The sequence below is a fragment of the Macaca fascicularis genome, chromosome 7 (assembly GCF_037993035.2).
Source record: "Macaca fascicularis isolate 582-1 chromosome 7, T2T-MFA8v1.1".
NCBI lineage: Eukaryota > Metazoa > Chordata > Mammalia > Primates > Cercopithecidae > Macaca > Macaca fascicularis.
In genome coordinates this window covers 8,384,199-8,397,921 of record NC_088381.1, presented here as the reverse complement: position 1 = coordinate 8,397,921, position 13,723 = coordinate 8,384,199, and the positions used below count along the sequence as shown (strand labels likewise).

The window sequence follows — 13,723 nt, the reverse complement described above, 5'->3', positions numbered from 1 at the left end:
TCCTCAGCAGAGCTCTCTGGGGGATGTCCCAAACAAGGTTTACTTTAGGAGAACGTGAGCGGCGTCTGAGGCGAGATTCTCTTGTTGCCTCCTTTGGGAGCTTTTGCCTGATGTTCCTTGGCCATAGGAGGAAGAGCGGTGCCGGGGATGGGTGAGGGGAAGTGGTACCTGGGCCAGTCTCAGCCCTGCAGAAAGCAGCACTGTCTGCTCAGCTTGCTCGGCGGTGGAGTCCCGGCGGATCACAGCCCTCTTGTGGGGGGGAAGGATGGGTTTTGCTCCTGGGATGCTAGGCTTCGAGAAGCAGGGCAGCATGCCTGTAGTCCCAGACAAGCCAGAGCCGGGCCTTCGGTCATGCCAGGAGAGCAGGGTGTGGTCTGGCTAGGCCTGTGAGCTCATGGGGCTTAGGGGTAGGGGCAGCAGGACCGGGGGAGGCAGGGACCAACCAGACTTCAGCGCTGCTGAGTCCCAGCGGCACCCCTGCACCCCCTCAGCTCTAGGAAGGGCAGCCCCATGTAGCTTTCTTGAGATGTAGCAGCAATGCTCTCCCTTCTCCCTCACCATCCTTAACGCCCAGCACCGGCGCCTGCTTCCCTGCATCCCCCACTCCCATTGCCTCGAAATCCAGTGGTGTCTGTGATCCTGGAGGGGAGGCTTAGCCAGCAATCATTCCGGCTGCCTGGGGCACGGCGTGTCTGTCCCCATCAGTGCTGGGAGGGTGGGCCCAGGTGGTTTAATTTTTCTCAAGCCCCCAGAGAGGCAGAGTTCCACCAAAGAGCAAGACACTGATGGACTAGGACGGGGGACAGGGCTGGCAGCCACACCTCATGGCGTCACCTGACTCCGAGAGAAGCCGGCTCAACACTTGGGGTCTCAGTTTTTTCACTTGTCAAGCAGTGGGGAGAATATTCATCACGTATGCAAAAGGTTTTAGTAAACCCTAAGGTGCTAGGTAAGTTAGGTAAATGTAACTGTTTTTTTTTTTTAATTTTATGTATGTATGTATGTATGTATTTACTGGGGGGGACTGAATCTCACTGTGTTGCCCAGGCTGGAGTGCAAGAGTGCACCATCTTGGCTCACTGCAACCCCTGTCTCTCGGGCTCAAGTGATTCTTCTGCCTCAGCCTCCTGAGTAGCTGGGATTACAGGCACCCACCACCACGCCGAGCTAATTTTGTATTTTTAATAGAGACAGGGTTTCACCATGATGGCCAGGCTGGTCTCGAACTCCTGACCTCAAGTGATCTGCCTGCCTTGGCCTCCCAAAGTACTGGGATTACAGGCGTGAGCCACTTCGCCCAGCTGGTAAATGTAACTTTTATCATCAGTGTCTTCCTTGCCATCATCATATTGTTACTTCTCGATAATTTATTTCCAGAAAGTTCTGGAACTGGATTTACCATGCAGGCGCTGGAACCTCCTTTGGGGTTTGGACAGGGATTTAAGGGCTATGGATCTGGCTTCTGTCTTCTGAATGATCTAAGGAACTAAATAGAGAAGATATACCTAACCTTAAATTTTATTAATTAAAGTAGAAGCAGTTGTAGTTTGGTGTCTTCTTTAAGAGAAGACTTATGACATGTACTTGGGGCATTTTATATTTTGTAGTAATAGATTGGCTACTTTGCATTTATTCTCATCCAAGTATTTAGGTTTTTTAAAAATATGACTTTTAACTTTTTGGGCACTGTTGGTGGGAATGTAAATGGCACTACTGCTGTGGAAAATAGTGCGGAAGGTCCTTAAAAACTGAAAAATAGAATTATCTTATGATCCAGTGATTTCACCTCCAGGTATGTATGTAAAAGAAGTGAAAGTGAAGACTCAAGAGATATTTGCACACCCACATTCATAGCAGCACCATTCACAATAGCCAAGAATTGGAAGCAATCCAAGTGTCCATCAATAGATGACTGGATAAACAAGAGGCGGCATGTACACACAGTAGAGTGTGATTCAGTCCTAAAAGGAAGGAAGTTCTGCCATGTGCTTCAATGTGGATGACCCTTGAGGACATTTCGCTGAGTGCAATAAGCCAGTTCCAAAAGGAACATACTGGCTGTATAGTAACTCCACTTACATGAGGGGCATAGAGCTGCCCAATTCATGGAAACAGAGAGTAGAATGGTGGTTGGCAGGAGCTCGGGTTGGGGTTGGGGTTGGGGAGTATTGAGGAGTTTGTTTAATGGGTACAGTGTTTTAGTTTTGGGAAGAGGAAGACATTCTGAAGGTGGATGGTGACCATGGTTGTACACCAGTGTGAATGTACTTAGTGCCACTGAACTGTACACTTAAAAGTGGTCAAATGGTGAACTTTATGTTACGTGCATTTTACTGCAATCAAAAGATAAATTTAAAAATGATTTAAAATAACTTTTTTAGAAGTATGAAAATAGAATATTAAGTTCATAGCAGTTTAAGTATAATTAAATAGATGACTGCACACACACCTATACACACACCGACATACACATACATTTTACAAAATTGTATCATATTGCATATCCAGGTTTTGCATCTTGCATTTCTCTAACATAAAATCACGATCTTTAACTTCCCCATTTCCAGGTTTGCAATGGTCTGGAGCAGCCAAGGAAGCAGCAGCGCTCTGATCTCAATGGACCTGTTGACAATAACAACATTCCAGAGGTAATTTTTTTCAAGGATGAGAGTTCTGGGCCAGAACGCTCATCTAATGGTGGAGTGACCCACTGAGTTGTGGTCTGCTCACTTAGTCCGTGATGTTCTCGTCCCACCTAGTGCCTGGGGGAGAGGGAGTCCAGGTCAAGCCAAGTTGGTGTCTCCATATGGGGAGGAGGTGACGGCACGCTGGCCTGGGAGGAGCGAGGAGAGGGCCTCCCTGCTGTTAGGACCATGCCATGGAGTGCTCATGTGTTGCAGATGGTGTATGTGTGGGGGTGGGGGATCACTGGTACTTCTTAATTTTATAAAAAGCCATTCTATTCATTGTCTGATAACCATGTTCTAAACTAGGGTTTCTCAACAATGACACCATTGACATTGAGGCCTAGGTAATTCTTTGTTTTCGAGACTGTCCTGTGTATTGTAGGAGCTGAGCAGCATCCGTGGCCTCAACCCACTAGATCCTTGTACCTACCCCATCCCCACCCCTGATTTGTGGTAACCAAAAATATCTCCAGACATTGCCTAATGTCCCTTTGGGAACAAAAATCATCCCAGTTGAGAGCCACTGTTCTAAATCAACAACAGGTTTTAACAAACGATTTCCTATAAACTAACAGTCCTCTGATGGAAATTATTTCCCGTTTCTTGGTAACATAGTTTACATGAGATTGTTTAACTTTGTTGAAATAATGATGGCCAATGATGGAGTGGTGTCCAGTCTCCTTTATCTTGCTTTTAAAGACGTGCCCGGATGGCTCTCATGCCCACCGTTTGGAGCACCATTGTGTTGGATGGTCTCTAGACTCCCTTCTAGTCAAGATATGCTAGTCTGAGGGTCCCTAAGTTTTAGACGATGGGCTTTTGGGCCACTCCCCAACATCACGTTGCCTGCAGCAGACTGGTTTGCTGTATGGAGCATCAGCATACATAAGATATCATCTTGGGAACACCGTCACTCATGGCGGGGTTTGCTTTTCTCATTATGACACATATCACAGCCCTGCTTAGCCTTCACCTTGGGGGCTACCTACTTACAATTGATATGTGTTTTATTTTTCCATTTTTCCTAACAGACAAAGAAGGTGGCATCATTTCCAAGTTTTGTGGCTGGTAAGTGACTTTTAATTTTATCTCTCAAGGGGCAGTTGCATTTTACTTCAAAACAAATGATGCTTTTACTTTCGGCATTTGCCTGCAAAGCTTGTTTACAAAGGGTGCCTACCTACCAGCAAGGTGCTTGGCCATTGGCTGTTTGAACACTGTGTAGGCCCACTTAGTGGGGAGGGGAGGTCCAGCTGATCTGCCTGCTTTGATACAAGGAAAGGTAGACTGTCTCCTTTAATTACGCCCTTGGTAATTGCATCACAGACAACACTGATGACTGAATAGATTGAGATGTGTCTTTATAAGCAGTTGGTTATAGCTAACACTTCTGATGAGGGTGGCATTCAAATTCAGGCTTTTTTTTTTTTTTTTTTTTAAGATCCTTTGTTTTTCTTTACCGTTCCACCCTTTTTGAGGGGGTTAATAGTGCATTTCAACATTCGATAAAGAATGAAACTGGTCAATATGTTCTGTGTCACTCTTGGGGATGGGGAGCACACCTGCCTGGCTTTGATGGAGCTGAGCATCCGGAGACCTTGTGGGGCTCCTGTAGGAGATCCCCTGGGTTTGTTTCTAGTGCTCCAACCTCAGAGGAAAGGGCTTTTTTAGTAGAATTTCTCTCTTTGCCAGGAGGATGTTTTCTGCCCCTGCTAATGCGTTATAATAAACAATGTGAATTTCATTAATTCTTTCAATAAGCTGGTAATTAATTCTTATAAATATTTATGGGAGCAAGGTCAATTAGTCTTCAGAAATAAATGACTTTCAGCCCTTCCCATACTGCTTTTCTTTTTTTACCAAACAACTAAAGCCTGGGGAACTGAAGCCCCCAAATTTGCCTTTAGAGGACTAGTTTGAACCAGGCTAAACCAGTTCCAGTTGGTTGAAACTGGATTAACTGGCTCAAATCAATTTTGACTGTTATAACTGGCTTAATGCTGCCCAGATTGGGTGAAAATCTGTTTTAAACCATCAGAATTAATATCACACAATTCAGATAGACTTGGTTCCATTTTGACCAATTCAGATAGGCTCAGATGGGTTTTGCCCAGCAGTTTACATGTGGTTTTAGGTACATTTTATCTGGTTCAAACGGGCTCATACTGGTTTTCTTCAGGCCACAGCAGGTTATGATGATTCCTGGAAGAGACCACACTCCCCGCATTCCCGCTCGTAGGGTTTGATTGGGTTCCTGATGTGTAGGAGCTGGCCCCTGATGAGCAGGGAGAATGCAGTACATCACTGTGCCATTTTCCTTGGCGGGCGGAAGCCGGGGTGGGATTGCCAGTCACACTGCTCCGGTGAGGCAGGGTCTCATGGATCCAACAAGCTCACTTTTCGGTGTATCATGGTGTCATCTGGACAGAACTCTCACACTAGGAGGTGATTTAGACATTAAATTCCCCGGCCCTTGAACCAATCTCATATCTGCAGGGAGTGGGATTGTGAGGGATGCCTGGGGTACCTCTGACTCTAGCTCCTGGCATCCCAGAAGACTTGGTTCCCTGCACCACTCAGACTGTTCCAAAGCAAATCCAAACAAGGCCGGATGCCTTAAACCAATTCAGACGGGCTAAAACTGCTGTGACCAACTGGAACCAATGTGGAAAACCTGAATTTATAGTTTCTTCTGTAGGAGAGAAGCCCTTTGATTGTTATGAAAATATAGAAAAATTAAGCAAAAGAACATCCTTACTATTACAGCATTTATATTCAGTGAGGCCTTTATGGGCCAAAAATCTTACTCAGCTACAGGGAGAGATCATCATAATGGTGATGCAGAACCCTAGAATATAATGAATTTGGGAAAAGCTTCTCCAAATTAAACACCTTTATCAGTTTGAATGCATTTGGGTACAAGTATCAAAATCCCCACCTAACATTAGCTTGCACAAATAGGAGGAGTGTGTCTTACGTAAAGAAGTCCAGGGCTGGGCGTGGTGGCTCATGCCTGTAATCCCAGCACTTTGGGAGGCAGAGGTGGGTGGATCAAAAGGTCAAGAGTTCAAGACCGGCCTGACCAATATGGTGAAACCCCATCTCTACTAAAAATACAGAAATTAGCCAGGCATGGTGATGTGTGCCTGTAGTCCCAGCTACTTGGGAGGCTGAGGCAGGAGAATCACTTGAACCCGGGAGGTGGAGGTTGCAGTGGGCCAAGATCGTGCCACTGCACTCCAGCCTGGGAGACAGAGCAAGACTGTCTCAAAAAAAAAAAAAAAAAAAGGTCCAGAGGCAAGAGGCCGCCGGTTCAATGGCTCAGTGACGTAAGGATCGGCACTGCTGCGTCTCTTGACCTCCTCTTCAGGCTTGTCACCTCATCGTCACACAGTGTGTGAGCAGCCCCAGCCATTGCTGCTGCTTCTAGGCAGGAAGACGAAAGGAGAAGGGCTGAAGTCCACACCAGCTGGACGTCCTCCCCTTGACATTAGGGAAGCAAAGGTTTTCTGTGGGTTAAGAGGTGATAACGTCTCTGCATGAGAATCAGACCGTCTGTTCCCTTTCGTAGTGTGCCTGGGTAACCTGAAAGGCAGCGTGTCAGCTATGTCTCCAGGCAACATTGCTTATGGTGAGGTGACTCTTTTTGATAAACTGTATCTAGATGGAAAAATTCTAATGCTTGGGGGACGGGGCATCCAGGGCTTTGAGCTTCCCACAGTGGTAACTTTTGTGACTGGGGATATCTCTAGAGGGTGACCCTGGAAGCTATGCCCCACCCATGGAGTGATTGTGAGAGATACTGGCTGCTGGGAGCATAAGACTCTCAGACCAGATGGGTTCCACGTGCCCTTCTTGGCGGGAGTTTTGTACCTTCGCAGCTGACCCATCCAGGGGCCCATGAGACTAGCTGTGTGGGTGCAGCGCGCACTCCCACCGGAGAGTCCAGGAGGCAAACTGACATCTGCCTTATTACCCTGAAGCAGACAGCCCTGTGTCTAGCTGAGCCCTAGGGCACTGCGTGCCTCTGAATAGCTTGTTGAGCCTTACTTAACAGACCCAGACGCCTCTTCAGCACACTGCTTATTTCTTTGTGGCCAGAGCTGTGTCACATGACCAGCCTCTCAGATGTTAATGTGGGCCAGACAATCGAATCCTGGGCCTTTCATGAAGGCAGGGCAGGTCTGGAATCGGCCCTGGGTGCCTGCCACCACCCCCATCCCGCTGCGGGCCCTTCCAGCCTCCTGGCGCATCCGGTGCTGAGGCTGAGCGTGTGAGTTCCTGGGAAACCTCTGTGTGAGGGAGGAACAGCTCCTCCACCCCATTTGTGTCTGAGAAATTGCCCTGGAGGGAAATGTTCCTGGAGGATTCATGAGTATTTGGTCTCAGCTTATGCCTTATTTCGTATCAGATAATTATTGATAATGAGAAATAAAATAATAGTAACAAAATGATACCATCTGAACCCTCGTTGGAGCTTGGCGTCCCACTGCCTGTGCTGTGTGGCATCTCTCTATTTCATGTCGCCTGGTCAACCACCACATGAGCAGTAAGTACTTTCCCCCATCCTATAGGTTAGAAAACTGATGCACAGTGAGGCTGCAGTCACTTGTGTGCGGTCCCGTGGCTGTGTGGGGGACAAAGCCTGGACTTGGACCCAAGTCTTGGTGCTTGACACATAAACTCTTAGCCGAGGTGATTCCTCCCTACCCACTATGCCTTCGTATACCAGGGATTGGTAAGACCTATCAGGCACTTGCTTTGAGCCAGGCCCAGATCTAAGTGTTTTAAGTATATCAACTCAACAATCCCTGTATCCACAGCTCAGGGAGAGTGAATCCTGGGCCGAAGGTCACCAGGTAGCAAGTGGCAGAGCCAGGATTCAAACCAGTGTGGAATCTGAGCTCATCACCTTCACACTGCGCTTCCTGGCGACCCTCAGCACAGAGTGGGTGAGAAGACCTACCATGCAAGTGCCAGAGAGTTCAGTGGAGGGGGGAACGTTCCAGATGCCAGAGCTGCTGGCCCCTGTCAGTCTCAGGATCACAGCCTTCTCTCAGCAGAGGCATCGTGAGGAAGGGCCTGCCACGATCACTGTCTGTGGAAAGCGCTCGGGGTCTAGCGACTCTCTCAGACTGGGCAGGTTAGCACTGCAGAGAAAACCTTGTGAAAGTACGGATTGCGCAGGGGATGCACTGCCTCTCCCGTGGGGAGGAATCTGAAAGCCACCCTCAGGATGTCCCCTCCTGCAGGATGTAGTGGCTGGCAGCAGCTCTAGCCCAAGCTGCTCAGAGGGTCACTGCCTCTGGATGAGTATATGTGAACAACCAGCTTTTCTGTAAAGGTAAACATTTGCTCATTAAAACCAAAAGGCTGGTGCTAGTCCCAAGCAATGGGGCCTAACAGTGGCAGCTTCAGTACAAAATAACAAAGACTGGTAAATCTTACTTTGCTTTTTGTACTTTGTTCTCCTAATCTAACAACCAAAGCTCAAAGAGGATGTTTTGAAACCCACCACCCCACCAGCTTCTTGAGACTCATGCCAAAATGCTGCCAGGCCTCAGAGTCCTGGGGTCCTTTACAGCCTGTCTGTAGCTCATCAACTTCTCCAGCTCCATGCGGCTCATGTGGAAGGCATAGAAATTACATTCCCGAGACCTGGAGCTGAGCTCACCTATCACCCCTTCCTTCTCTCAGGGGTCCTCACAGTGGTAAAGCCGCTTTGCTGATTTCATACAGTGGGCAGATGGGATCTGCGACTTAGTTTGCTCTTAAAAGGCAATTGGGGCTGGGCGCAGTGGCTCACGCCTGTAATCCCAGCACTTTGGGAGGCCGAGGCGGGCGGATCACGAAGTCAGGAGATCGAGATCGTCCCGGCTAACACGGTGAAACCCCGTCTCTACTAAAAATACAAAAAATTAGCCGGGCGTGGTGGCAGGCGCCTGTAGTCCCAGCTGCTTGGGAGGCTGAGGCAGGAGAATGGCGTGAACCCGGAAGGAGGAGCTTGAGAGCCGAGATTGCACCCCTGCACTCCAGCCTGGGTGACAGAGCAAGACTCCATCTCAAAAAAAAAAAAGGCAATTGGGGTGAACCTGTTTAGATAAGACTTTTAAAGTGAAGACATCTCCCACCTCCTCCTCTTTGGCGTATTTGGGTGGGGGATGGACAGGAGGAGGGTCACCCTGTGGGACCAGAAGGGAGGTGGTGCATTCCAGAGAGGGGTTATGACAACCCAGATGACCTTCCTTGTTTTACAAACAAGATCATGTTTCTCCAGTACTACATGCAGTCAGCAGGAACAGGGATTAGTCATGTTTTAAAATACGAACTTCTATTCACTAGTAGAAGTAGTTAAAGATTTCTCAGAATAGTGCTTGTGTCAGACCAAGAGCTGCAAGAGTTAATAATGAGAAATCCCCACGGTACCTCTTGTTCTGCCTGTACATCCCAGATCCCTAGTCCTTCTGTATAGTGGAAGCCACTTAAATTTCTTGTGAATTTCTTAGACCCTTATCAGCTTATCCATAGGCCGTTTTCCTTAAATAGACATTGCACTGGCCACATGGATCTGTACTTAGCTTTTTCATTTCTTGCTATATCTTGGAAACAGCAATAGGTCCATCTGATTATTTAAGTGGCAGCACAGGATTGGTTTAGTGGATGTGGGGTGGGCTATTAACCAGCCCCCTTGGACCGATTGTTAGGAGATTTCCAGTCAGTGCAGCAATGAACAGCCTTGTGGCTATGCCTTTGTGTTTGGGTGTGGGTTCTTTTATAGAGGCAGTTCCTGGCTATGGCAGGGGTACAGGCCAGGAGCATACCAACTCTGATAGACCCGGGCAGAATGCCTTCCCAAGGGGGTCAGTGTACCCTGCTTTCGGTTATGTATGAGAGTTGGTGTATGAGGTTCCCACACTGTCACCAACGCTGCATGACCAGCTGTTTGATATAAGCTCCAGGCCGATGCCTACAAAGAGGTGTCTTGTTAATTTCACGTGTGTTTCATAATAAGTGAAGCCAAACACTATTTCATATGTTCATAAGTGGTTTTTCTTTTCAATGCACTGCCAATTTGTTTCCTGTGCTTATTCCTCTGTTAGATTTTCACCCCCAGCTTTATTGGTGTATAATTGACAAGTAAGTTTTGTATGTTTGAGTCATACAATGTAATATATTGATATAAGTTACATGGTGAAATGATTACCACAGTCAAGTGCATTAACATAGCCATCACTTCACATAGCTACCTTTTCGTGTGTGTGGTGAGAACACTTCAGATCGATTGTCTTAACAGATTACTAGTATACAATACAGGATTATTAACTACAGACATTGTGCTACACACTGGATCCCCACAATTTACTCATCTCATAACTGAAAGTTTGTACCATTTGACCAATATCTCCCCATTTCCCCCACCCCTCAGCCCCTGGCAGTTGAGAATTTGGGTGTTTCTTATTATTCTTGCTTTGTGTTATTCTTTACATATAAAGGAAATGAATCCTTTGGTTTGTATTGTAAAAGTTTACCCCAGCTTACCATTCTTTTCTTCTTTTTTTGGTATGCTTTTTACTTTGCTAAACATGTCATTTAGTCAAATATATCAGTCTTTTTCCTTTGAGCTTACTGAGTTTTTGGGGTTAGTGTGACCATCACACTCCTAAGATTATTTTTAAACATAAAGTTGTCGGCCGGGCGCAGTGGCTCATGCCTGTAATCCCAGCACTTTGGGAGGTGGGCAGGCCACCTGAGGTCAGGAGTTCAAGACCAGCTTGGGCAACATGGCGAAACTCCGTCTCTACTAACAGTACAAAAAATAAGCTGGGCGCAGCAGCGCGTGCCTGTAATCCCAGCTACTTGAGAGGCTGAATCAGGAAAATTGCTTGAATCTGGGAGGCAGAGGTTGCAATGAGCTGAGATTGTGCCACTGTGCTCCAGCCTGGGCAATAGAGTGAGACACCATCTCAAAAAATAAACAAACAAATAAAAAAAAAGCTGTCTTCCAGAACTTTGATATTATTTTAAATTATTTAAATAATTGATTTATCTGGAATTTATCTTGGTGTATGGATACAGGAAAAGTTACATTTTAGGCATTTTGTCCCAATAGCTAGCCAGTTATGCCAGAGCTATCCAAGGAATCTTTCCCTTGCAGGTTTGAAATGCTGCCTTTACCATACCCAAATCATCACGTGGGTCTCGGTCTGTTTCTGGATGTGTTACAGGGATGGTCCATTCAGGTTCCAGACCCAGGCTGCTTTATTTACTGGGGATTTATGGTGCATTTTATTACCTGGTAGGGCTACTTTCAGACCTTGCCATCATCATTCCATTTCAGATTTTTTTCCTGGATATTTTTGCACTTTTATTTTTCCACAGGAGCATTAAAACCAGCTTGTCTAGTTATTCACTGCAAACTCTTTTGTTTGTTTTGTTTTGTTTTGTTTTGAGACAGAGTCTCACTGTGTCGCCCAGGCTGGAGTGCAATGGTGCGATCTTGGCTCACTGCAACCTTCGCCTTCTGGGTTCAAGCGATTCTCCTGTCTCAGCCTCCTGAGTAGCTGGGATTACAGGGGTGCGCCACCACGCCTGACTAATTTTTGTATTTTTAGTAGAGACAGGGTTTCACCATGTTGGTCAGGCTGGTCTCGAACTCCTGACTTCAGGTGATCTGCCCACGGGATTACAGGCGTGAGCCACCGCACCCGGCCCACTATAAACTCTTACTGGTATTTTTATTAGGCATGCTTAAAGTCTGTCCATTTAGGGGAAAAAATGTCAGCTTTACAACATAGTCTTTCTAGGCAGCAAAGGATTTATCTTTCCATTTATTCAAGCTCATTTATTTTCATCAATAAAGTTTTTCATAAAAATTCAACACATATCTTGTCTGCTGCTTGTCGTTTTATCCGTTTTATTGTTTTTCTAAATGCCGACTTTCATTTCATTATTTTTCAACATGTTGCTGTTTGTAGGTACAAAGAAAGCTATCGATTTTTATGCATTAAATTTGAAACCATTGCCTTAGTGAATTCTCTTATTTTTTAAAACTAGATTTTTAGTTGTTTTCTTGAGCTTTTCCTGGCATGCAATCATACCATCTGCAAACAAGAATGATTTTTGCCGCTTCCTTTCTTGTTTTCTATTACTTCTTATTGCCTAATCAGATTGGGTAGAACAGCAGTAACAATTTTACATAATAGTAGGATATGGCTTCCTAAAAACAACACCTTTTTGAAAGATCTGTACTTTTAATTTTCTCATAAAAATATCAAGCATATGAAAAAATAGCTTCAGTATTTACCCATTCATGGCTAGGTATTTAATCTATACCCTGACTCTTTCCCAGATTATTCTAAAGCAAATCTCAGATCTTACATCATAGCCTCTTTAAATATTTCATATTGTGTCTCTAAAATATAGAAATTCTGTTTTAAAAGATAATTTCAATGCCGTTATCACAACTAAAATAAAGTTAATATTTGTTTATACCGTTAAATATTCGTTTGTATTTGCATTTTCCCAGTTTAAAGGCGCTGTTTGAATGGGGATCCAAACAAAATCTATCGATTGAGATTGGTCAATGCATTTCATAATTCTCTTACGTCTCTTATAGGTGGTCCATCCATCTCTTTTTTCTGTCTTACAAATTTTTGTTGGTGTTATTGTGGAAGAATCTGTCATTTATCCTGTAGCGTTTCTTGCAGTGTGGATTTTGCTGATTGCATCTTCATGGTGCTGTTTAATGTGTTCCTCTATTCTCTGTGTCCTGTAAAATAGTGGTTGTTTTTAGACATAGAGGCTTGATCAGATTCAGTTTGGTTGTTTGGGCAAAATCTTTCATACATATTACTGTGTCGTTCTGTTGGGAGGCACATGATATCTGGTCATCTCTTTTTTGGTGATATTAGCAACCATTGATGATCATTGTCTAGATCTAGTAATTGATTAGAAGTTGCCAAATGGTAGTGTTCTAATTTCATCATTTCTTCTTCATTAGTTAGCTGGAATTCTATGTAGAGAAACTTTCCCTCAAGTATTTGGTTACCCTGAATATGGTTCTTATAAGAAAAGCAGATTAAATGTTTGATTTCTTCTCTTTACTGAAAAATTTAAAAATTAATGAGCTGTCCAGGCGCAGTGGGTCACGCCTGTAATCCCAGCACTTTGGGAGGCCGAGATGAGCAGATCACGAGGTCAGGAGTTCGAGACCATCCTGGCTAACATGGTGAAACCCTGTCTCTACTAAAAATAAAAAATTAGCCAGGCGTGGTGGCGGGCACCTGTCATCCCAGCTGCTTGGGAGGCTGAGACAGGAGAATGGCGTGAACCTGGGAGGCAGAGCTTGCAGTGAGCTGAAATCGTGCCACTGCACTCCAGCCTGGGTGACAGAGCAAGACTCCATCTCAAAAAAAAAAAAAAAAAAAAAAAAAAAAAAAAAAAAAAAAATTAATGAGTTTCCCCAACAGCTTTTAGAAGACAACCAGTGAGGTTGTGTATGATGTTGTTAGCACAGTTGGTGTGTTTTCTGTGTTGTTACCATGCTTATTGGTGCTCAAGTTTTCTATGGCCAATAGGAGCTTCTTTAGGTTGTTTTCTGAGTCCTATCAATGTAAACCCAGTAGTCTTTGATTGTTTCCTACCTTTCTCGTGTATTCCAGAATCATCTTAAATATTTCTTGCCCCAGGTCTGGCCAGTTGGTTCTTTCTCCGAGGAGCCCTGTGGAATAACATTTAGAGACTGTAATCTGGGTAGTACGGTTGCTCATTGCTGTAGATTTGGTGAGAGTGTATATGTCTGTGTGGAAGGCAGCCTCCTAAATGGCCCCCAGGGGCCCCCGCCTCCTGGTGTTCATGGCCGTGAGTCCTGCCCTCCCCTCGTGTGGGGGATGGACCTATTGACAGCTTGTATTGAATAGAATCTGGCAGAAGTGATGGGATATGGCTTCTCAGATCAGGTTACAAAGAGATGTGGCTTCTCTCTCAACTTGCCCTTTCTTGTTCTCTCTTACTTGTTCCCTCTGAAGGAACCAAGC

General features: G+C 45.4%; 1 protein-coding gene across 11 annotated transcripts in view; it reads left to right on the top strand.

The window, feature by feature from the left end:
* Nucleotides 1-13,723, top strand: part of APBA2 (amyloid beta precursor protein binding family A member 2) — a 240,109-nt gene that overhangs the window by 188,908 nt on the left and 37,478 nt on the right. For all 11 annotated transcript variants that reach the window (XM_065547670.1, XM_065547676.1, XM_065547669.1 and 8 more), the window contains 2 exons: nt 2,568-2,648; nt 3,719-3,755. In XM_065547670.1, the coding sequence (XP_065403742.1) occupies nt 2,568-2,648; nt 3,719-3,755 (118 nt within the window). The remainder of the gene's footprint in view (nt 1-2,567; nt 2,649-3,718; nt 3,756-13,723) is intronic.